The 25,778-nt window shown below is 44.4% G+C and overlaps 1 protein-coding gene across 1 annotated transcript in view; it reads left to right on the top strand.

The window, feature by feature from the left end:
* Positions 1 to 10,602: 10,602 nt before the first annotated feature.
* LOC147431333 (red chlorophyll catabolite reductase-like) overlaps positions 10,603 to 25,778 on the top strand; it is a 35,817-nt gene continuing 20,641 nt past the window's right edge. The window contains exon 1 of the mRNA XM_086493933.1: positions 10,603 to 11,033. Coding sequence (XP_086350059.1) covers positions 10,629 to 11,033 — 405 coding nt within the window. The 5' untranslated portion in view covers positions 10,603 to 10,628. The remainder of the gene's footprint in view (positions 11,034 to 25,778) is intronic.

Below are 25,778 nucleotides of genomic sequence, written 5' to 3'. Positions count from 1 at the left end.
TGGTCGCACTAAGAGGTGCCCGCCACTTGATCCCGCTCTGGGGTAAAGGGATTGAATAACTGCAAGGGTGTCACTTCTGAAACTCGCATCTAGCCGTAGCATGTCATAGAGGGACACTTGTTGGAAAGTGTTCTTCAAGACTGTCTCTGTTGTAAGCTTTTCTTGTTCTACCAGTGGTTTCTCTGGTACCTTGGTCTTCTGTAGATCGTAAACTGCTTCCAAGAAAGCTTCATCAATATCGGAGAGCAAAGATTTGGATTGTTTCTTGGCATTGGGGGATGGCTTGTCACAACAGCTGAAGGCACCCTAGGGTATCCACTATTGTGAAAATGTGTGGGGGAGTTGAACTTGCTGGAATGCTAAGACCGAGAGCGGCTCTCTGGGCCCAAGTGAGGACACCCGATGGCTCCCCTACCAACTGCAGCTTATTTTGAGGGGTAACCACGTGGGTAGAAGGGAGCGGTTGAGGAACGGTGCTAACTGCTATCAGATTGAGCTTGGGAAAGGTAAACTCATTTTGGCTTTGACTTGGGTTCGAAGCCGTGAATGCACGAATTTTAGGGAAATCCTTACTATAGTGATCCTTCCTTTTAGGGCAATGATGCAGGGAGGGGACCCTTCTGGCAGAGGACATTTGCTTTGGTAATGATCATATTCCCCACATCTGTAGCACAAAATGGGCCGATTCAATGGGTGAGTCGAAGGGCGAGGTGGTCCTTGCTCCTGGTGCATGGAGTTGTAGGTGGAGGCATAGAAGTTGTGAAGTGGTGAGGGAGCATGGCTATGAGAAAAGCTCTGAGAGGGAAAAATGCTCTACATACCTTGCATATGAAGGGCTGACAATAAAGGTGGCATGTGGTGTGGATGGCCACAATGAGAAACCATGTTGGATATAGGTGCTAGCCCTTGTTGAAGAGTAGGACCAAGACTTTGCTATATTTGTCGCAATCCCTTGAGGTAGTAGAAGTACTTGTCCTCATGCCTAGACTTTTCGCAAAAGTGGCAATAAGCCCGAAGGGGACAATCATGTGGAGGGTGTGTTGGAGAGCAACATGAGCTGCACCATACCATAGCCTTAGTCTCCTGCTGAGACCAAAGCTCTTCTAGCTCTCTCTTGATTTGATCCAAAGCCTCGTGATGTGGGGGCTTCTCCTGTCTAAGAGGGATTGATTTCTCCTCTTGAAGAGCGCGTTGTTGTTTTAGGGCTTCAAGTTCCCTACATGTAAAAAAGTCAAAGGGTCAGATGGACTCTCCAAGAGTACAGAGGTAGTCTCTACCTAAGAAGAGTCGATAAACAGCTTCCTTGCCCCCTCTATCCTAGTAGCACCCGCAACAAACTCCTCCAAGGTGGCATCATGTCAGAGATTCTCTCTCAGTTTTTGCTGAGAAGTCTTTGGAAGAGCCTTCTCTACCCATTTCTTGACCATGAACTCACTTGGTGGTTGAGGAAGCTTTGTGACTAGAGACTTTGTTCGGGTCATGAGTTCTGCAAAAGTCTCTTTGGGCTGAAGCATCAGGTTGGCCAACTCATTCAGAAAACTTTCTTGGAAGTTCCCTGGTCTGAAAGCTTCACAAAACTGTTGTCTTAAAGCTGCCCAAGTTGAAAAGTGATTCTCTGCAAACTGGCTGTGCCACTTGTCTCCTAAACCATCCAATGTTGATGGAAACAGCACCAAATAAGCATCTTCTCTATTAAGACCATGACCTCTACAGAGAGATACAAACCTCCTTGCATGGTCGTCTGCATCTTCTGAGGAGAGTCCCTTGAAAGTAGGAAACTTGATGTTTACCTTGGCCAAAACACTAGTCAATGCCTCCATGGCCGCTTGCTCAAGATTCCGTTGCTCAATAGCTTGCTGTAACAAAATGGGAGAGAGCTTTACTGGGGAAGGTGACCTGGAAGATGTATAACCGGATGGAGGAATGGATGATGCCGACTCTGGAGGTATGGGTGATGAGGTTGGTGAACTTCTACTAGGTACCAAGGGTTGATGCCTTCTGTGGTAGTGCTTCAGAGGACTCAGTAGTGCGGTTTGACGCTCTAATGACCACCTTGTATGTGTATTGCAATGACCACGAACCCAACCAAGCTTTGGGCAAGAAGATTTTTAACTAGCTGAACACGGGTCTAGACTCTACTAGACCAGGGCAAGTGACTAGACCACCTGGCTGGACGAGGGACGAGAAAGGACTAGACCAGAGACGAGGAAGGACTAGGCTAGGACGAGAGCTTGGTTAGACCAGGGCGAGAGAGGACCAGACCAGTAGGGTAAGAGACTAGGTTAGCTAGAGTAAGCTATCTAGTGTGAAACTGGACCAGACCAGCAACTGCACTGGCCAGGCGAAGCTAGGTAATCCTAGCTAGCTCCTCGATTTGTACCTCAATAGAGAGTGAGACTTCAATTGAGGTCCCATCGGGTGTGCCAAATATGAGAGCACCTGTAGTGCCGATAGTGTGTCGTGCTCTCTACAATGGGTGCTCCTCAGTGCAACATGTGTGACATCTCACTCAAAACAAAATGAAAACAAAGGAAACAATAGATAACAATTGATCAACACAGAGACAAAGTAGTAGACCAGAACATATGGACTTGACTATCTCAAAGAGCTGATACAGATTCTGGCATGACAGACACTCAGCTCCAGCCCAGAACTCACGGGTACAATGGGGGTGTCGAGGCTCAGATGTGCAAGGATAGTGCAGACGTGCTATGTGTATAGACTCGCTACTCTAGACGACGACGCTGGACCATATATGAAGAAGATACTCCTGATGACTCATATGTCCCACCATAAAGAGCCACCGACGGCTCATAAATGTCAGCCGTCTAAGTCTATCTCCAAACTGAGTGGTGGTGGTGACCTGGCCACGATGTCCACTAGACCACCATCCGTATCCCTGCCACATGTCACTGCCAGCCTAGAGAGTCCATCCAGTATGAACCAATCCAGACCAATTGTACTAACTGTGTGTTTTGTGAAAGTGACACTGTAGCCCTAGTACAAGGCTTTCTTGTCACAAGTGGCAAGCTCAACGATCATTTCAAACATTGTCACATTTTTACTTACATAGGGGTATAGGAACTTCAAAAGAAAATTATAGATTGTATAGACAAAGGGTTCTTTATGATCATGAAAAATTCACAGATAAGGGATTTTTATAATACCCCTTGAACGAACGTGATATAGAAGTTTTACATAGAGCGAACCCCCTGAGCTACCGTCATTGGGTGTCGACCCCGTTGTGTCGTCGCCACTACGAGTCCTCCCCGCCGCTACCACCGCCATCACGACCGTGGTGGTTGCTGCCTTTTATCAATGCCCACAATGATGATCTCTCTTTGTTCTTTGTATTAACAGAGAGCATTAATTAAATCAAAGGCTTCAGGGATTAAGCTCAATTAAGGATCTCTTCACATGTACATTTTTTGGCTACGGAGTCCACAATGGCATAGCAATACGAAGATGAAGCTCTTGGCACAATCGACTCCCATAGCAGATACTATGATGCACTGCCAACCGGTTCATGACTCTCGGAAGAAAGGGGGAGATTTTTTTTTTGCTCATTACTTAGCGTTTCTTTGCAAATCTCCATTATTTTGTTCTTCTCGCACTTAGTTTGCTAGAAAGAAAATTGAAAAAAAGTCTACCCGTCGTAGTGTGTCCCTGTCACCCTTTAGTTCTCTAAATTTTTTGGGTTTGATCTCATTGATTGTAGGCTTAACCCCAATCGTAGATGCCACGTTCATGATTGCTGATCACATCACTGACCTGCAAACACCCTCCACGTTCATAGACCCTAATCTTGAACCTAGCATGAACGTAGAGGCCGCCAACCCTAATGACCCTCCTTTGGACCATGAGCTAGACTTTATGGAGATTGACATCATTGAGGGGGATGGTGAGGACCTCTTAGATGAGGACTTAGCTGACCATGCTGACGTCCTAGATAGAGACGAAGCTCTCTAGTAGGATGTCTAAATATTTTAATGAAAAATTAACCACCTTAGAGAAAGTCCAAGCTGATGACGATGTAACAAAGCATCTCACATGCCTAGAAAGAAAATTGAAAAAAACTCAGTGTGTCCCTGTCACCCTTTAGTTCTCTAAATTTTTTGGGTTTGATCTCATTGATTGTAGGCTTAACCCCAATCATAGATGCCACATTCATGATTGCCGATCACGTCACTGACCTGCAAACGCCCTCCACGTTCATAGACCCTAATCTTGAACATAGCATGAACGTAGAGGCCGCCAACCCTAATGACCCTCCTTTGGACCATGGGCTAGACTTTATGGAGATTGAAATCATTGAGGGGGATGGTGAGGACCTCTTAGATGAGGACTATGACTTAGCTGACCATGCTGACGTCCTAGATAGAGACGAAGCTCTCTAGTAGGATGTTTAAATATTTTAATGAAAAATTAACCACCTTAGAGAAAGTCCAAGCTGATGACAATGTAACAAAGCATCTCCACATGCCTATCCTTGAGGTAGGAGAACTCCCTCGACATGAGTGAGCATAGCCTCACCTATAGACACGAGAGTCCAGACCGATGTGCCTACGGGGTCATCCTTAGAGACACCCTCATTTCTACTCAAATACTTTAAGTTTCTTGGTTTTGAAGGTGAGGAACGAGAGCAGAACAAGGACTCAATGAATATGTTCCTCGCAAAGTGGTCGGACATTCATGACTGCGAAAGCAACCTACCCGTGTGCAACCGATTCCTTTCCTTTTGCATGCGATTCTAAAACAAAAAAATCCAAGGCAAAAGAGACCCTTAAGAAAAAGTATGTAGATGATTTAATGAATTTATAAGAGGAGTTTCAAGGTGTATTTCCTAGTAATTTATCGGATGTATTTGCTGGTGACTCTTAATCGGCGGATGGCTTGCCGCCATCTCGAAAAGTAGACCATGGCATCGAGGTTGTGCTAGGCTCAAATACTATAAGTAAACATGCTTAGATTAAGCCACTTTGAGACACACGAAGTGGAAAAAAAATTGATGAAATACTTGAACAAAGGCTCTATTAGACCTAGTTCTAGTCGATGGGCATCACCCATTCTTCTAAAGAAGAAGGATGGATCTATGTAGATGTGCGTAGATTATAGGGCTCTTAATTAGATAACAATTAAGAACAAGTATTTGATGCCGCTTATGGATGATTTGTTTGATCAACTCTACCTATATTGACTAAAGTTGATATGAATGAGTGGTTTGTCTTGAAGAAGACGCAAGTAATGAGACCATTGGGGCCGTACTGGATGCTCAATTTCATTTGAGAGTAAACGTTAAATCGTGCCTAGTGTAACTACTTGCCATCTGAGCAAGAGTTAATACCGATAGTACATGCACTTAAAAGTGGAGACACTATTTATATGGTGTCACTTTTGAGGTTTGGATGGACCATGAAAGTCTAAAATGGCTTTCGAGTCAAAATGAATTGAAGGGAAGAAAAGCTCAGTGGGCAGAGAATCCTATAGGAGTTGACCTTTAGATACATTACTAGAGATGTAAATATAATGTAGGTCCGAGAATGAGGGGCAAGCCTCATTCTCTTGATGGCTAGGTGGAGAGCTAATGATGTAACCCTCTCAAGCAAGTATGCCCATAGTGGCATTATAGCATTCTAACACAATGACTACGGGTTCTCTCCACCAATCTATGTATCTATCGATAATATAAATGCTATTGATAGATAGATGTGTGTGTGTGTGTGTATGTGTGTGTGTTATTACCTACCTATTACATATCTCCATGTTGAAATTTATATGTATGTATGTACACACACTCACATGCACGCACGCGCGCGCACTGGACAGACACACACACACACACACACACACACCCACATGTATAGATATACATGTAGATATATTAATATTTGTGTGTGTGTGTGTGTGTCTAAGGTAATATACATACATCAAACACTATATATATATATATATATATATATATATATATATATATATATATATATATATATATATATATATATATATATATATATATAGTGTTTGTGTGTTTGTATATGTAGAGGTAAATTGAATAAAAGTGGCAAGTTCTTTCCTCCTACGTCACGCAGAGGGACATTCTCCATAATTTGATGCACCCACGAGCGCCATTGGAGAAACTCTTCAAAAGGAATTAAAAAAAAAACATGCAAAAGAAGATGGATATTCTTCAAAAGGAACAACAAAGGTTAGGTAATCTTTCAGAAAAAATAGGAACGTATATAACGATACCTTTTGCTGATCTGGGCATGGCTTCTAGTTGAATAATGCTTCTTTTGGGTTAGTTTGAAAGATCTTCTACTATGAGTCCTTGTCCACAAATGTGTGAGAGATGTGTGTTTGAGAAGGAAGTCTCTCTCTCTCTCTCTCTCTCTCTCTCTCTCTCTCTCTCTCTCTCTCATGTGTGTGTTCTAATAATTTGCAGGTTCTTCCTCTCTCCCACACTCTCCCTCTCCTTTTACTAAACATTAGTTGAAACTCTTTGGCTCTCTCTCTCTCTCTCTCTCTCTCTCTACCATCACAATGAAGACTTTCACAACTTCTACCCTTTCCATCTCTCTCTCTCTCTCTCTCTCTCTCTCTCTCTCTCTCTCTCCTTCATAACCTTTATAAAATTTCAAGATGTGGCTTTATGGCACGGTGGTGTATTCTTGAGTTTCTTTAAGACTTCCCCACGTGCCATTCAGACAATTGGCAATGATGCAACTATACTCTCTCTCTCTCTCTCTCTCTCTCTCTCTCTCTCTCTCTCTCTCTCTCTCTCACACACACACACACACACACACACACACACACACCCAAGTGTGGTAGATTGGTTATGCCATTTCCCTCTTGAATAATAGGTCTTGAGTTCAACTCCATGTCGCTTTAAGGTCTCTTGGGATAGTTTCCTACGACGTTAAAACTCTCTTCTTCTTCTTCTTCTTCTTCTCACTTCTCCCTTTTCTCTAGCAGAACTCTAGAGAAACTAAGATATGGCTTGCACATTAAACATATGTATCTTTTAGTGTGAATGACTAAATAGATATGTCTACTTGAAATGGAGGTTGTGGTCTATGGTTCTTGAATTTCTGATGCTCATGTGCTATTTTAGCCTATGTATATAAGAAATTCTCTCATCATGATCGACAGCTATTTTTAGCAGCATGCACGACCCACCAACAAATTAAAACATTACACGTGTATACTTACTACTGAAAACTAGTGCTCATTTGATATATCATACGTGTCCAATTATTTTTGGGTACATTTCCACCAAAGTTGACATAACACATTTGGTAGCCATGGAATAATACTTATGGGAAAAATACAATTGTACTCTCATAATCTAGCATTCAACGAGCAAAACGATTGTCTGCCATCTCGAGGGCTCAAGAGTTTCTTGCAATTGCTGATGTGCGCACGTGTACACGCGTGCACACACACATACATATGGAGAGAGAGAGAGAGAGCTACCTTGCAATAGACAAATTTTGAAGGCCATAGCTACTTCAACTCACCAATATATTCACCACTTCCTCCAAAAGACTTAGCATTTGAAGTGCTTTGCAAGCAAGCAGGTACTTTTGTTTATCAAATGCCAATAGTGTTTTTCCTATCACAATGCGCATAGTTTGTTTCAAAAGGCCCAATGTACATTTAAAATCATTAACACATTTATAATTCAAAAACACGCACACACACATACATATGTACATACATGTATAGGTAGATATATAGTACATAAACATATATATATATATATATATATATATATATATATATATATATATATATATATATATATATATATATATATATATATATATATATATATATATATATATATATATATATATATATATATATATATATATATATATATATATATATATATATATATATTCATCTACATATCCCCCTCTCTTCAAAAAGAAACAAGTGATAAAATCACAAGGCCTGCCAAATTAAGAAAACTAATAAAGAACATGAAAGTGAAACAAAAAACTACTAGGATGGTAATCATATTGATCCATAGAGAAAGTGATTTACACATAACATCATAAATGTTCACTGTGATGAAGGATTGAAGAGTATCAAAGTGGTGTTTTGATAGGATAAACACAAACATAATGTATGGAATCATGCCAGGCCTGATAAAATTTTCTTCTTGAGATGCAATTTTTCAAGTACCCTTTCATATGCTTTGTGTAATGCAATCAATTTATATAATTTTCCATATATATCGTTAACTTAAAGATATAAACACAAAAAATGATAGGCAATTTTAAGATTCTAGCATGTCAAATGACATGAGTTTTTTTTAAAGCACATGTTTTGATAGGCAAAATAGCCCTTGACAAAAAAAAAGCGTCAATTTTAGGCCTTGATCTGAGGCTAGATCCCACTTTAAAACTCTACATCTCTAAGCTTGAAAAAAAAACATAAGCATAGTGAATTGAATTAAAAAAGCACCCTTAAGCTCTACACCCTAAGCTTTAGATCCCTATGCTCTACACCCCACTTTAAAAATTCTACATTTTTAAGCCTTAGAGCGCCTTTTACAAATTAAAACTGTAGATTGCTAACTTGTAAATCCCACTTTAAAAGCTTTAAAGTTCTAAGTTAGTAAGCCCTGAAACTCTAACGTCTCGGGGTGACCCTTCCCCTACCTGTGGATCCATGTAACATTTTCACTTTCTTTAATTCAAATTTTTATCTTCTAATAAAAAAAAACTCTAGTTCCTCATTGGATTATGTTTAAAATCTCAAAAAAAAAAATCTTTAAAGATTAAAGCTCTAAAGGATAAGTTTCTTCCATAAAGTTTTAAACAACAAAAATGACAACTTTAGTTATTACCTAACCCTTGACAAAAAAACAGCGTCAATTTTAGGCCTTGATCTGAGGCTAGATCCCACTTTAAAATTTCTACATCTCTAAGCTTTAAAAAAAGACATAAGTATAGTGAATTGAATTAAAAAAGCACCCTTAAGCTCTACACCCTAAGCTTTAGATCCCTATGCTATACACCCCACTTTAAAAATTCTACATTTTTAAGCTCTAGAGCGCCTTTTACAAATTAAAACTGTAGATTGCTAACTTGTAAATCCCACTTTAAAAGCTTTAAAGTTCTAAGTTAGTAAGTCATAAAACTCTAACGTCTCGGAGTGACCCTCCCCCTACCTGTGGATCTATGTAACATTTTCACTTTCTTTAATTCAAATTTTTACCTTCTAATATATATATATTTTTTAGTTCCTCATTGGATTAGGTTTAAAATCTCAAAAAAAAAAATCTTTAAAGATTAAAGCTCTAAAGGATAAATTCCTTCCATAAAGTTTTAACCAACAAAAATGACAACTTTAGTTATTACCTCAAGTTTCAACCCTGAATGAAATTCTCAAAATGAAAAGATGGGTAAAAGAACTTCTCAAATTTCAAAATGATAAAGTGACTCTTGGGATTTGTGGAGCCTTTAAGCTTTATCATTTAACATATAAGGCTGACAACGTTTCATGCTTTCTAAGGCATTGGGCAACACAAAATCTTTTCTTTGATATACCAGAGTTCATTTCATTTTTCAAAACTCAAGACATGTCCATCATTAGATTTACACACTCTTCATTTCAATGAGTGCTCACTATCTTATTTCAACCAATCAACATTTTAAGTTAATCAAAAAATACTTGAAAATACAACTCAATTTTATTCCTATTTTAGTCAGCAAAAAGAGAAGTGATCTCTATAGCCTTTGCCCTTTGGGCAGGCCAAAAAGAAGGGGTGTCGAGAAACAAGTGTTGGAGGATAGTTTATCATATTTAAAGTTTGTTCCTTCCTAGCATGGGAGGTTTCTTTCCACTATTCTCCCACTAGGAGGTATCGGACACAAAATCAAAAAATATCGAGAATCTTAAAAAATGCTATGGTGATTTTCAGGTGAGTACGCAGGTCATGGTAGGATGGTCTATCTGCATACGGGGATGAGGGCTAAGTCTGCTGTTGCTGAGAAAGAGCATGCGTACGGCTGCAGGTTAAGAAAACTTTAGAACTACATTGTGGGCAGCTTGCCGCGCCCGCAGTGATGCCCATGCCTTGTTTTTTAAATTAGTGATGTGACCAGCCCTGAGCACCGCGAGCTCAGCTTGCCAAAGTGGTTTACGTCAATTGCACCCCGATGAATGGAACTAAGATCGACTCCCATGCAAAACCTTTTTAGAATGTAAAAAGCCTTCAACCAAGGAAGGGAGTATAGATGTTGGGGGTGGAAGCATCTTGGTAAGTAAATGAATAAGTAACGAGACTTTCCAGTACGGTCCTCACGCTTCTTTTTAGCAAGCTGGCCTATCTTTTTTTCTCTCCCAATAGATGGCTTTACCATATCTTAAGATTTTGAGACCCAGTTAAGGGGAGTTGGCCTAGTGGTAAAGGTGAGGGGCTCTAAGCGCACCCACTATGGTTCAACCCCTAGACATGCAGAGTGGGCGCAATCCCGTAAAACTAGTCCAAGCGAAGCTTCCGAACGGCTTTAAAAAAAAAAAACCCAATGGACAAACTCTCACCCCTTCGTCCGGACAACGCGTTAAAATAACACAATGTGAACCTGCAAATGATGTTCAAGGCGTAATCGATCATGCAGGTTGCCATCTGCCAATCTTCGTGCCTTTGCTCCCTGAGCTCTGCTTCACTTCCTCGCGCACACAGGAAGTCATTTTCCGCATGGAAGCAACTATTTTCACAGAATCGCTTTGCTCGCCATAGCCGGAGCAACAGGCCTTTCTCGTTTCCTCCCGTTTCGCTTGCTGCAGCATCTCTGAGAGCAGCTGATCCAGCCATGGAGGGTGAGGAGTGGGTGAGCTTCCCATTCTTATCAAGCCCTGGAAAGAACTTGATGGAGGACATTGCAGCCAGCATGGCAACGGAGCTTGGCTCCTGTCTTAATCCCACGAGGACTCCGGCCGACGTTCGTCACTTCAGAAACTCTCAAGGCAACGGCGAGGGGTCTGTTACTCTTCGGTCAGGGAAAGCAGGCTCAGTGGTAAGCCAATGCTTGAATGGTTATGTCGTGTTCTGTTCATTTAATTGGTCAAAAGTAATGCTTTTCTATGTTCATTGTGTTTGCGGTTTGCCTGGGGATCCATATATGAATACAAATACTATGATATTGCACACTTTGCATTGATCTATTTGGAGCCCAACCAGGGACTTTGAGGTTGCCATGAGTCATAGCAAAGGCTGTTCATAGCTTGTAGCAGCTGGAGTTTTGTGAGTGTTCTTACGGAGGTAACATGAGCAGAGGATAATCTATGAGTTGTGTGACTATGATGTAAAAGTGCGAAGCAGAAGATGGGAGTAGGATGGTAAGAGAGAGATCATTGGTGTTGGTTGAGGTGCCTATCTTTTAGATGCTGCTGGGAGTCCTCTTGCCTATGTAGGTGGCCAGGGCACTCCTCTCTGTAGGAGAATCACTTTCTCTAGTTTTCTGGACTTGTCCTTGTGGCTCAGTTGTATCCGCTTGTGTAGTCTCAGCCTGCGGGCATGCTTTCTACTTACAGTTTTGTATTTGCCCCTCTAGGAGCAGCATCATTTGGTCATTCTAAGGGGTTTTCAAGGACTAGAATGCAGCCTCTTTTTTGTGCAAAAAGAGGTATGGCAGCCTTTACCATCTTCGCCATGCATCCTCCACTTTGGCCTTCTCCCACTAATGCTCCAGCACCAGCACCCTCTGCAACCACCCCCACCCACCCACCCACCCTCCCACCTCTTCCTACACATTTTGCCCCTACATCCTCACCACGTATGTTTTTGTGTGCCCCACCACCCCCTCATGTTCCTCAATCCTTCATAGCTAGCCAAGTACAATGATGATGGCAGAGGTCCTTTATTAGTACTGTTGTACATCCTACGGTGTGCGCAGAGGGTGCGCTCCCTACCTCGGTGGTGTTGGGGTATAGGTGTCTGTGCCTTGCCCGGCCGCCCAGAGTCTGGGCGCCCACTGACTTGTATACTTTATACATAGCATAAGTGTATAGGGGGCTGCTCACTCTTTGAGTCTCCCCACCCATATGTGTGTGTCGTGTGTCTCCTTCTCTCTCTCACTCTCCGTCTGTGGTGCTCCCCGATCCCCTTCAATTGGTATCAGAGCTATGGTGACCGCGGAGAGCATGACGGCTTTGAGAGCTTCGAGGCGATAGCTCGCTCGCTCTCTCTCGATGGTGGAGTTTCACGGAGAGAGATTTTAGCTTGAGGAGCATTGTCTTTGGAGCTTAGGAGCTTGGTGTGGTCAAGCTTGGTCCAGGAGGCGGTTGCGGCTTCCTTGGTGAGAGGAGCTTTTGAGCTCAGTGGAGCTCGTTAGAGAAGTGCTCGGCGGAGGAGAGCTTGACATTCGAGTGCTTGGATGCTGTTGTGGCAGAGCTCTTGCGTTGGAGCTTGCATTGAGAGGACATTGCATCATGCAGAGTGGAGCAGGAGCAGGTTCAAGACTGTGTGCAGCTCGTTTTTGCCATTTTCGGGCTCTAAAACGCAGTTTTTTGCATAGCTCCGTCATACAAAGTCAGATCTACATGATCCAGGAGTCTAGGTCAGGGTTTTGGCACGCTCCGGACGCGATGGTGATGTCTATTTGCTGAAATTATGCTTTGAATTACAACAGGTACAGCAGCAGGTTTATTTGTGCACTTTCGGGTCCCAAAAACACTGTTTTTGGTATATCTCACACACACGGAGTATTTTCTGCAGCAACCAGCAAATTCATAGGTGTACACAGGTTTTTGGATATGCATTTGTCCAGAGAGCCACTCATGCAAGAGTGAGCTATGTTGCCATGGTCTTGGCGGTTTATGTATGCCATATATGGATTTGTGTGTTTGTTTATGGCTGAGATTATTTGAGATTTGGCTCAATTTATATAAGAAACTCTGTTGGATTTTATCCAGGTTCTCGCCATAGCTTCTACGTATCCGTATGTTGCTCTTTGACAGTTTAGTGGTTGAGTTTACTCCCACTTTGACAGGTGATTTTCAGTCATCATTTGGTTGGAGTTTGGAGTCACTTGTGTATGCCCTTGTGTGTCGTATTTCGCATTGCGCATAGCGACAGATCTTGCAAGGTTTTGCGAAATGTTGCTATAGTTATCTGGCAAACATTTGGTCATCGATTGAAAGGTATTTTGGCAGCAATCATCACTCACATGTATGTCATTTGAGGTGCCGTTGAGTGGTACTCCGACAAGAGCGGGTATGCTCATATGTATGACTTTGTGAGGTGATTCCGGTCGAGTTTATTCCCGGATTGGCCATTGTGGCATATATTATTGTCTCTTTGAGGTTTACTATTGAGATTTTGCTCCAGTTACAAAGGAGACTTTGCCAAAATTTTGTCAGATATTTATGCGCGATTGAGTCATATTGACTTGTGATTTTGTGCAAGGTTTTGCACGGTTATTGGTGCAACTTTGCATCAGATTTTACAGCCATATTTGCAGACTTTTGTTGATGCAATTCGAGCCAGTTTACGGCTGATTTGGTTGACATTTGCTACTCATTGTTGATTGCTCTTTTGCGAGCATTATGGCTGATTTTTCATTTGACTTCCAGCGTTATGGTCTGATACAGTTTGATGGTGTAGATTTTGTTGCTTGAAAGGAACATATGCTTGTTGCATTGGCGGATTTGGGGCAGGATAAACCCTTGCATGGTTTATCGGCGAAGCCCAATTCTATGCGTGATGATGATTGGCAGGATCTTGATGAGTTAGCCATGTCTACGATTTGTTTGCATCTGGTTGAGTCTGTTTACTGGCAGGTCTCGAGGGAGACTACAACTCATGCTTTATGGCAGAGTTTACATGCTATGTACGCGACATCCATGTCTACAGGGAAGTCTAGTCCCACTTCTATGTCCATGGGAGAGATTGATCCCACACGCAAGTCTCGACGGCATAGAGACTTGACATGTTGGCATTGTGGACATAGAGGACACATTAGGCGTCGATGTTTCAGGCGTTTGAGACAATGGAGGCGACAGATGCATGATGCAGATTTGGGCATGACAGATGCTAGTGAGATCAGTACGGTGGTTACTGAGTATGCTTGTGACGGCGATGTCACATTTACATCTAGCTTGTCTTCAGACGATCTTATGTCTACGGATTGCATATCGGATTGCACATTGTCTTCATATTGGTTACTAGATTCAGATGCTACTTTCCATGTCACGTCGCATCGTGAGTGGTTTAGCACGTTTTCTAGTGGGAGACTAGGTTGTGTGTACATGGCTGATGGTGTTGTGTATGACATTGAGGGTACAGGAGACGTATGTTTGTCCTTGCCCAGTGGTATGAGATTTACCCTGCATCATGTGCGCTATGTACCAGATTTGACAGTGAGTTTGATCTCGATTGGTCAGCTTAGAGATTGTGGATGTCAGATTTCGCTACGAGAGCGAGATTTTGTGATGCATTTGGGTTCGCTAGTGATTGCGAGAGGTGCCAGGAGTGGTACAGGTTACCCATTGCATGTGGATCACGAGAGAGACGGTGTTGTCTCTGTGATCATGCAGCCAGGTAGAGAGCGAGAGAGCAGGCGAGTCTCTTTTGCTCATGGGTTGCAGGGTACTTTGCATGGAGTGCAGAGTAGTGAGCTCGTTGTGCACACAGTTGGGGCACGACTTGAGCAGTCACACAGAGAGGTGATAGAGTCGGACATGCATGCTTTGCTAGTGACTGAGCAAAGCAGAGAGTCAGTTGTGCAAGATACTTCTATGCAGGATAGACAGGTAGAGCGGTCTTGCTCTAGTGAGTCACGACAGGAGGACGTTGTGCAAGAGTCTATGCATACGGAGTTAGAGCATGAGAGCTCTAGTGAGTCAGAGCAGATTGAGTGGTCATGTTTACAGTGGATGATTGTAGAGGAGACTGAGATGTCAGCGATTATGCAGTCATTCCTTTCTATGCTCGACAGTGAGCATGGGGATATAGTTGTGCAGGATATGTCTTCCAACAGACACCTAGAGCAGCTGGTTTGCTCTGAGGTTGCACGACATGTTGATGCGTCTTTTGTGGACAGTCAGGAGATGCATGTGGCTGACACGCCTTGTCAGTCAGAGATACCTATTGCGAGGGATATATATGTTGATGCATGCTCCGTAGAGCTAGCAGGGCCCGCTAGCATTGCATCGGCATTCGGTGGTCTCATGTATGAGATGTTGATCTTGAGACCGGATATCGCAGCTGCAGTGGGAGCATTTGCAGTTGGGGTTGTCAGTCGTTTGTTGACTGATGATGGCATAGTGCACGAGCGAGATATGCAGGTATTGCATACATACTTGCAGTACGTGTGCGGTACGTCTTGTGGTGTATGGACTTACACGGGAGCAGGACAGCCGGATGCACACGATCACAGCTAGCCAGTGGATATCGGTTGAGAGCGGTTTTCTCTCACCTTTTGTAGTCTTTAGACTAGGTTCTCTTGCTTAAAGGCACAGTCGCCTTTAAGTGGGAGGTTGTTGTGGTATAGACGTCTGTGCCTTGCCCGGCCGCCCAGAGTCTGGGTGCCCACTGACTTGTATACCTTATACATAGCATAAGTGTATAGGGGGCTGCTCACTCTTTGAGTCTCCCCACCCATATCTGTGTGTCGTGTGTCTCCTTCTCTCTCTCACTCTTCGGTTGTGGTGCTCCCCGATCCCCTTCAGGTGGTAAGGTAGGTAGTGTTGGTACATGTTCGGTATGTTCTATATGTAGTACTGAATGGATTGGGTTATAATGTATTGAAAATTCGTATGTTATTTAAAAAAAGCCTAAAGTCTGCAATACTTTAATAAGTTCATGATATATCACAAATATGATGTATCACTTAAGAAAGTTTTAACTACAAACCAAGATTACCATATGGCGAAAACTATTAACGATGCGCTCATACGAGCTAGAGACTGTTAGAATTGAACAACAAAATCATAGATACAAACTTCAAAGCTTCAATCACTTGTCAAGACTCAAATACACAAGCATGATGCAACAACATTCCACAAAAAACTTCAAAAATTACAACATAACAAGATTCATTAAAAACTGATACATCCAATGATCCAAAATCCATAAACGAAGTGCCGATCCAAAAAACTAATGAAGCATGCTGGATGGATACTCATATCTCCTCATTGAAATCTGAAGAAGAAGCATTTGAGGAGGCCATGTCTTCATCTGTCAAGACATTGCCTCCTCATGAAACTCTGGCTCTACAATGGTGGTCATCCTCCTCATGTGGGTCATCTTGCATTGATGTTCGAATGATGCGCATTGCCTCATTCGCACGAGCCCGACTAGTACGCATATGCAACTTTCCTCGTCGAATGTCTTGCGTTGTGCTCTCTCTAGCTCTGCAACCTCTTGGCAAAGAGGGATGCTTAAAACACATCCTCATTACCTAGTCACCCGCTGATTCACACTCTCAAGCTCTCGTAGAGTCTCGTCCGGATCATGTCTTATCCGGTAGTTTATCTCCTCTACAGAGGGGTCAGGTCCCAGGAACCATCTTCACTTGAGTCGGATCTGCGTGCTCAAGAACGGAAATGGTCGTGTAAATCTTTAACTCGAATTGCATTTTTCTATCTTTGAAAAAGGGTAGGGTGTATGTTCTATGGCTTACCTGCTTGGGTGTCCCCTGTCAGGTGCAGTGGAAGAGTTTTAAGGGTTTTGCTCGGATCTAGTACTCCTCACACAAAAACAAGGGTTGCTTTACTTCACTTGAAAGAATTGCTACACTGAGCTAGGCAGGAGCCGAGCCAAAACGCAAGGGGTGCTAGATGCTTGGGTATTGTAGTTGACAATAGGACCAGTATTGGCTTTGCTGGACTTGCAAAAGCCCTTTGAAGTTTATTGTGATGCATGTGGTTGCAGTTTGGGAGCAGTCTTGATGCAAGTAGGCCATGACATAACTTACGAGAGCTTGATGTTTTCATGTCCTGAGCGGGTTGCACAGATTTATGAGAAAAAGCTTTTGGCAGTTATCCATGCTTTTACAGAGTGCCGAAATTTTTCTACTTGGAGCCGATTTTACTGTGTTCACTGACCACCATAGTTTACGCTACTTCTTATCTTAGAAGCAGCTTTCGAAAAAGCAGATGAGGTGGGCTAACATTCTGTCACAGTTTCGTTTCCAGATAGTCCATGTTTAGGGACATAAGAATTTAGTGGCGGATGCGTCGTCTCGCAAGCCCTTGGTTCCGACATTTTTTGCGATCCATCGTAGAAGCTTCAAGGATATGGTCGATCAGTACGTCACTGATCTTGATTTTGCAGCCATCTTTCACTGGTTGCAGAGTGGGGAGACATTTGCGGGCTATTCCATATGGAAGGGCTATTTGATGCGGAAAACGATGTTGTGTATTACATAGTCTTTGAGGGAAAAGATTCTGATAAAGTGCCATTATCCACCTTTTACGAGCCACCGCGGCATTGATAACACCTTGAAGGGTGCAATGTTACTTCTATTGGCCGAGGCTCAAAAAGAATGTGGACGAGTGTTCGCAGTTGCTTAGTATGCCAAAAGGTCCAGTTTTGACAGGCATAAGGCACCAGGACTTCTATAGCCTTTACCCATACCCTCCCGTGCCTGGGAAAGCATTGCCATGGATTTTACTTTTGATCTTTCCAAGACTCAAAGGGGGCACAATGGAATTTGGACAGTCATCGACAGATTCAACAAGCAGGCTCACTTCATTCCGGTAAAGAAGACAATTAAGCCCGATCATTTGGCGAAACTGCTTGTTTCACAGATTTTTCGATTACATGGCATGCCTGAGTCCATAGTCTTGGATAGAGGTCCCCGATTCACTAGTTGTTTTGGAGGGCAATCTCGGAGAACATTGGCACGTGGTTGCAGTTCTCGTCCTCGTTCCACCCACAGACACAGGCAATCTGAGATAGCCAATTTAGTGGTTTTGGATTTGTTGAAGTCTTATATTTTGGATCAGAAGACTCAATGGAAAAGTATTTGTCCTTGGTGGAGTTTGCCTTCATTCATCGACGGGGAAGAGGTCATTTGAGGTAATCGAGGGCGCTAAGAAGGTACCACCATTTCTAAGCACCAAGGATGAGATTTTTGAAGCGGATCAGTACACACGAGATCTGGACTCTGCTTTTGCCAAGGTTCGCGAGGCTCTTGAGAAGTCTCAAGCACGACATAAGAAGGCAGCCGACAAGCATCGACGCGACTTTCAGCTGAAGGAAGATGATTGGGTGCTCTTATGGTTGGAGAAGGCATGCCTTAGGAAACGAAAAGGAAAAGAGCGGCTTTTTCCAAGGCTATGTATGCGAGAAGAATAATGATGTATCCTTTGGACTAAATTTGCCAGATACTTGGAAGATTTACAATGCTTTTCATGTGAGTCTCTTGAAACCTTTCAAGGGTGAGGTTATTGATTTCTCGCTTGAAGTGTCCAAGCCTGTTACAACACTCCGTGTTGCGGTACCAATGCATCATGTAATGCGTCATCTGATGCTACATGTGTTGGTTGGACTTAGATGAGGGGCTAGCTCCTATCGGAAAGTGCTCAAGTATCAAAGCATTCCTTTTTTTTGTAAACCCGAGAAAAAGATCCTTCCATTAGTTAATAATAACTGCCCATAGGGTTACAAACCACCTCTACTAGAGAGGGCTACATCAAAAGCATGGAGAGACTCTCCCAGTGAGTAAACAAAATATGTACAATGAGGCTAAATCACAAAATGGGAGGAGAAAAGAGCCACACATGTGGCCGGTAGTGCCATCTGGGTGCACCTTGGACCATGGTGAAGAAAGGCCTTGGGCGCCACAGTTGTGCAGGAAAGCCTCTCTGCGCTCCCACATGCGGTCGGAGCTGCCCTGAAGTCTCTCGAACTGACCCTTGAGAGTATGAATTAGCTCCAACCAAAAGTCGCAAATAGTCTCCGCCGTTGGGACATGGCGAGCCTCAGAGATGCGGAAGCAATGGGCCTGCCAAATGAACCAGAGCGTTAGGCCACAAACAAGCTCCCAACACACATCTCTCTGCACCACTCTTGGAGGGTAAGCCCTGTGGCAGGCTGAAGTGTAGGTCGACCTCCCTGGATCACTATCATCTTGCTGGTGAAGGCTAGCTCAAAGTGGAGCGTAGGGCCCGTGAGGGTGGACCAAGCAGCAACACCCCAAGTGTAGTGTTGCCTTGTGGAAAGAGCTGGCATCAGTCGAAGAACCCGAAGCCAAACCTGTTGTGCCACGGGGCAGTCCCACAAATAGTGACGCTCACACTCCAAAGGATGGTCACAAGCTGCACAGACTGCCGAAAAGCCACTATGTACTAGCCAGCTCTTTACTGCTGCAGCTCTGTGTGCAACTAGTCACTAGAATAAAGCGACTCGCCTCGGCTGTCTGGAGTCCCATAAACGTGTCAAAGTCGATGATGCGGAAGCGTAGAGACCAAGGAGAGAGAGAGAGAGAGAGAGAGAGAGAGAGAGGAGAGAGAGAGAGAGAGTCTCTTGAACCAATCAACCTTGGCAATGAATAACTGAATGTGTCTATAATGGAGGCAAGGGGTTGCTTATATAGCAACCTCAGTAAAATGCCCTTGCCCTACCCAGACTTTGGCAAGTAAGTAAACTAAATACCTAAAAGCCAAAGGAAATAATGGGATCACATTGGGCAGTTCACTTGAGATGCCAAAACTCTTAACACCCTCTCTGCAGTTCATAGTGGACATCAATAGTGAGACCAAGTCAATGTAGAAGCTTGCACTTTCCTTTAAGGTTGAATCTAGGCTTATCCTGGATTCATATATATATATATATATATATATATATATATATATATATATATATATATATAATATATATATATATATATAGAAGCTACCATGGACACCCCAGTAGCGGCTGGGATACTGGATGCACCTCGGTTTTGCTACCCTCTCTGCAGTTCATAGTGGACATCAATAGTGAGACCAAGTCAATGTAGAAGCTTGCACTTTCCTTTAAGGGTGAATCTAGGCTTATCCTGGATTCATCTAGGTATATATATATATATATATATATAGAAGCTACCATGGACACCTCAGTAGCGGCTGGGATATTGGATGCACCTCGGTTTTGCTACCCTCAACTTTGTACCTGATAATAATGCCATCTTGAGCATCGGTTGCCTTTGTAGAAACTTTAAATTGTAGACCATACTACGTCCAATAATCCCCATTCGTGAACCATAAACACATCACGTCCAAAATATGAAACTGCAAGATAATGAACTGTGGAACACATCCTGTCCATGATCCGACCAACAACAATGAATTGGCGCGCCCATCCATAGTGTTTTAGACGTTTGATTGGTTCTCTGCCAAATGCATGTGCATTGAACTCCGACCTACAAGTGCAAACACTGATAACTTGAACTCCAACACAAGGGTCCAAATTAATTATAGGGAGTACTTCTTGTCCCTCTCTGCCACTCACAAGCCTCTCTCTAGCTGAAGCTAGTGGTGATACTTGCACTTTGACTAGAAATCAAACGTGGAGGCCACCGCCACATATGCCATGCCGATCTCCTCTGTCAAATCTTTATTAGCGTAATCCCTGTTCAGCTTGCCTTTGTCTTTGTCTATCTGTGAGTTCTTGCTTTTGCTTTTGGCTTCAAACTCCCGAGGCAAACAAAGCGTCAAGTCACATTCATGACAACTGTGGTCGTACCTCGTGGGTACCTAGGCAGTATTGGTACTGCCATCCTTGTCCAGCTTGCCGCTGTTCTCTAGCAAACTTGTCCATTTGCTTTTGACTTCACAATCTCGAGCCAAACAATTTTTCGGGTTCCTTGAGAACTGTGCCGGTGCATAGGCTGCTAACTGGATGGTGGATCCGCTATCCATAGCCACTTGTTGGTGTTGGTCGTCGTCGTCGCGGACACTCGAGCAAGGGGGGGCCATGATGAAGTTGCAAGATCTGGAACTCCGAAAACCTTCTCGCACTCCAAAGTGGCCGCACAAACCATGCCTCATAAATCTCCAAACTGTCCCTCTCTTAAGCTCCAATTTCTCCGCACCTCCCAAGCCGCTCCAAACCTGAGCTCCGAAACCCTCTCTGTACCTTGGTTGACCTCGCCGGCAAATGCACCCGCTGCCCAAGGGGAACTGCCCCCTAACCTTCTGTAAATAGTGTTAAAAGAAAAAGAACGCTGTCTATTAGAAAACACTGGCTCTGTGGGCTCGCTGCCTTGGCGCAGCGTTTCAGAACGCTCGAGGTTGGGGGGAGGGGCAGTGGGCACCGTTGTCACTAGCGTCTTAAAACGGAGCAGGGCAGAGAGGTGGGCAGCGCCGTAAGGGGCGTTTCAAAACGCTCGCTGGCGGAGGGGGAGGGGGGGGGGGGGGGGGGGGGGGGGGATAGATGCTGCGGGGCCGCGTTTTGAAAACGCTGGCGAGGGAAATAGGGCAGCGTTTTTTAAAAAAATGCTCAGCGTTTTGAGAGATCGCCACAAAGGGTGTAAGATGCCGACGACGAGATCTCCTCTTCTTCTCCAAAGGGCAGCTCCTCCTCCAATGCCTTCAACGGTGACACAGCTCTGATACCATGTCAAAGTCGACGATGGGGAAGCGTAGAGAGAGAGAGAGAGAGAGAGAGAGAGAGAGAGAGAGAGAGAGAGAGAGAGAGAGTCTGAACCAATCAACCTTGGCAATGAATAATTGAATGTGTATACAATAGAGGCAAGGGGTTGCTTATTTAGCAACCTCAGTAAATTGCCCTACCCAGACTTTGACAAATAAGTAAACTAAATACCTAAAAGCCAAAACAAATAATGGGATTACATTGGATTGTTCACTTGAGATGCCAAAACTCTTAACAAAGCTCCCAAAAACCTGACAAGAACTCAGTTGTGAGACCCTCCTCCTGCCAATGAAGTGCTCTAGCAGGACTAGCCTCTCTCGGTGCTGCCAATACGTGTCGCCCCAGTCGAACAATGTACTGAAAGAAGGGGATTGTCTGAAGAGAAGGGGTCTCTCCAAAACCACTCTACAGGGTCCCATTGCCCAAGTAACGAACTACAGTCCCTTGGGGAATCCATCTAAAACCCTCACCTGGCGACCAATTAGGCATAGGAGCACTGCCAACCCAGAAAGCTACTGTCTTCCTCCAGTTGATTAGTGCTCTTTATGGACAACAAAACACCTCAAGAGCCTGCTCACACTTGTGCAGGTTGGCCTCCTGGCCCTCCAAGTACAAGGTTGAGTCGTTGGCAAACTCAACATCAAGAAGCCCATCTGCCCTAATAGGGAGCTCAAGACCACGCAAGCCAACTTGTTGAGAAGTCAAAAATGTGCTCATCGCCTCCGCATAGAACAGAAAAAGAAGGGGGCTAGAGGGCAACCTTGCCTGACCAAAGGCGTGAGCATGAAGTGTTCCCCTCTTCTCCCTGCCAAGAGCACCTGACTGTGCGCACTCCTGTAGAGAGCTGACACACCCCTGATCCAAGCATTTGAGAAACCCATCCTATGTAGTGCCCTCCAGGAAGTTCAAGTCAACTCTGTCGTAGGCCTTCTCAAACACTTGATCTTCTCCTCGGAGAGACGCGAGGGCAATGCCTGTCAAAAAGTGAAGATGTTAAGGATACTACGCTCCTTGACAAAACCTGTTTGGGTCACATGTATAATGCTCTCTAGTAGTGGATGGATCCTAAGGCTTAGAGCCTTTGCTAGAATTTTGTAGAATGAGTTGAGGATGGTGATGGTCACCACTGTCGAATCTCGTCGAAGGAGCCTCCTCCTTGGGAATAAGGTAGATCATGCCCTCACTAATGCTGTCCGGCATCTTGCTAGTGTGCAAAACGTACTGGAATGTGCTACAAAGATCTGAACCAAGCAGGTCCCAGTACTCCAAGAAAAACCTGGCAGTCAAACCATCCTCCTATGGACAACTACCTCGGGGGAGTGCTCTGAGGGCCTCATGGAGCTCTTCTAGTTGGAGGGGAAGCTCAAGTCTCTGTCGCATCTCCTCCGTAACAAGGCAAGGCATTTGTGCCCCAACTTGCTCTCTGCATGCATCCTCATGCTTTGACTGAGGCTCAACTAACAACAGATCATGGTAAAAGTCAGTAGCAATTGCATGCATATCCTCAGCCTCTGAAGCAACTGACCTGTCGGGTCTCCTCAACTGGCTAACACTGGTGTGCGTATGGCGTGGCCCCACCGTCTCAAAAAACTCCCCAGTAACTCTGTCACCGACATGGGGCCATTGAGATGCCTATCGATGGAAGGGAAACTCATGACACCGCTCCTCAATGCTACTCACCTTCTGTCTAGCCTGATGCATTTGCTTCAACCAAGGGCTGTCTAGATGCTGCTCCTACATTCTCTGCAAGGAAACAATGCCTCGTCGGAGCCGCTTCTCCTCCTCTCTAGCTATAGCCAAGCGAGCTGCGAAATCTTGGAGGAAGAAGCGACTAAGCTCAGCCATTCTAGAGGCCACTCTTACGAGCAGGGGTGTCGTGCGTGTCCAAGCTCTCTATCCAAAGTGCCTCCACTCTCTCTCTCAGCTGTGGATCCAACAAGATCCTCTCAGAGATGTGTAGCATCGCACCCCCCCTCCTCTATCTGTCTGTCACAGTGAGAATCACTGGAGCATGGTCGGAAAAAGTGGTCTCTGCGAGGATGCAAAGAGATCCCCCCATGTCACAAAAGTGGTCACTGGCGTAGAAGCGATCTATTCGAGATAGATTCACTCCTCCTACTCTGCGGTGAGAGCGAGAGAAAGACAAGCTGTCCTGGGGCCTCACAAAGCACGAGTGCTGCCAAACATCAGAAACCCTCAGTCGTACATAGACGCTCCCAGGATGCCAACTTAGCCCTGTGCACAGTAGCTAGCCTCCTCCAAGTCGACCTCTGTAGGGACGGCAACTCTCCACCACGAGTTTAAGATCCCACGCATACTTGCATTGTGTGGGGGACAACGAGCAAGGGCTTTTCACAAGTGCCGCTTGGTTTCATCCACCTGGATAGGCTCCTTGTTTACCCTAAGAACCAACTGTTCAAGAAGTGGACTTGGACGACCAGAACCCAGAATTGGATGAATAAATATATCCAAGCGGCTGACTTTAGCTCAGTCTGCTACCATGCATGGGACAAGTGGGATGAGAGGCATTCGTGCCTGGCATTGGAGCCCCATAAGATAGACGGCTTTGAACAAACACGTGGATACTTGCTGTAGCTCAATAGGATCACTGTAATGAATAGAAAGGAGGAGAGTGTTGGCTCTTGCGAGAGTAGGCGGACTCAAATTGGCGGATAGTTAGAGACGCGGACATAGTATTTGCTCACTGTGCTCCCAGCTAGAGGGTCGTTCGCTTTCGCATTTGCTGGTGTCTTACTTGGTGACTGATGATTCTAGGGGTCGTTGGCTAAACCGGTTCAACTCCACCTTTCAACGATACCGACCCGCCTTTGGACATTGAAGAAAGGATCGCTATCCTCGTTGGTGGGGAGGCTACCGGGAAGCGGCTGCCCTTTTGGGTACACCGTGATCCGCACTCGAGGAAGAGAACTGCAGGGCACATCCCTATGGCGAAGTTCCTCGGTGAGATTGTACCCCGGTACTTGGGTGCTCTGCATAGGCGAATGGAGGGATAATGCCTTTCTTCCTATGCTTCTATTTTATAATCTGTTTTCTTACGAGGGAAATGACGTCATTCTCCCCAAGCGAAGTGTCACAAAGTGATGACGTGGCGGACAGCAGAAACCCTAATTTTTGCCAGAAACCCTAATTTCCGGAAATCGCGGAGGCTGAAATTAAAAAAAAAAAAAGGAAAATGATGAGCGACTCAAATTTCGCTTTTTCTCTACTTAAATGAGAAAGAGAGAGAGAATGCTTTTGCTTTCATGTTTTGACTCTCTGTGAGAGAGAGAGAGCAATTGCTTTTGATTTGAAGCTTTTGGGGCTCTGCTTTTGGGCATCCCTTGTAACCTTTAAATTAGTGGTGAGGGCCTCACTTCTCAGGGCATCTGGACGCAGAGTCTGAGAGTGAAACCCTAACCGCTCTTTTGTACTTTGATGATTGATTAATATAAAAAGAAATACCGAAAGGGGCGCCAGTCTTTGGGGCCAATATCTCTAGGCAAGGAACTCCGCCGGGCCAGTGTCACAAGGCGGGCACCACGTGCCAATAGAAAAGAACAGACTGAACAACTTTAAGCACTTCAAATAACAACTGAACTGAAATGGAGAGAGAGAGAGAGAGAGAGACGACACGCGACACGGAGTGGCGAAATTCCACCCCAGAGAGTATTGGCCCCAAACCTTGGCGCCCCTTTCGGTATTTCTTTATATTACTGCTGATTCGCAAAGTACAACAGCCGAGGAGCACCTCCTCTGCAATCTGCGCGCTGAAGAGTGCCAGAGAGGGCCCCCAAGGCTCATATTTAAAGGCCCAAAGCCTAAAAGCATCAAATATGAAAAGCTGACTCCAAAAAAATCACTTTCCTAAAATTTCGGGATTTCCCTAAAAATCCGCCGCGAATTTCGGGAAGTCCGTACAGGTGCCACATCATCATATTTTGATGTGCAAAGTCTTTTGAGTGTGTTCTGCTTTATTTTTAATGCCTTTATGTCACTTGGGGCCCCATCGGACGGGGTCCCCATGAGTTGGTAGGACTTCTTTTGTTGCTTGTTCTTCTTAGGGTTTCTAGAATTAGGGTTTGCAGGTTTTAGGGTTAGGGTTTCTAGAATTAGGGTTTCAACAGTCAGGATTTTTGGCAGAAATTAGGGTTTCCATTCTTTAGGCTCTGACACGTCAGCA

This window comes from Adiantum capillus-veneris, chromosome 21, assembly GCF_014529385.1.
Source record: "Adiantum capillus-veneris isolate H3 chromosome 21, ASM1452938v2, whole genome shotgun sequence".
Classification (NCBI taxonomy): Eukaryota; Viridiplantae; Streptophyta; class Polypodiopsida; order Polypodiales; family Pteridaceae; genus Adiantum; species Adiantum capillus-veneris.
This window is presented reverse-complemented; position numbering and strand designations above follow the sequence as displayed.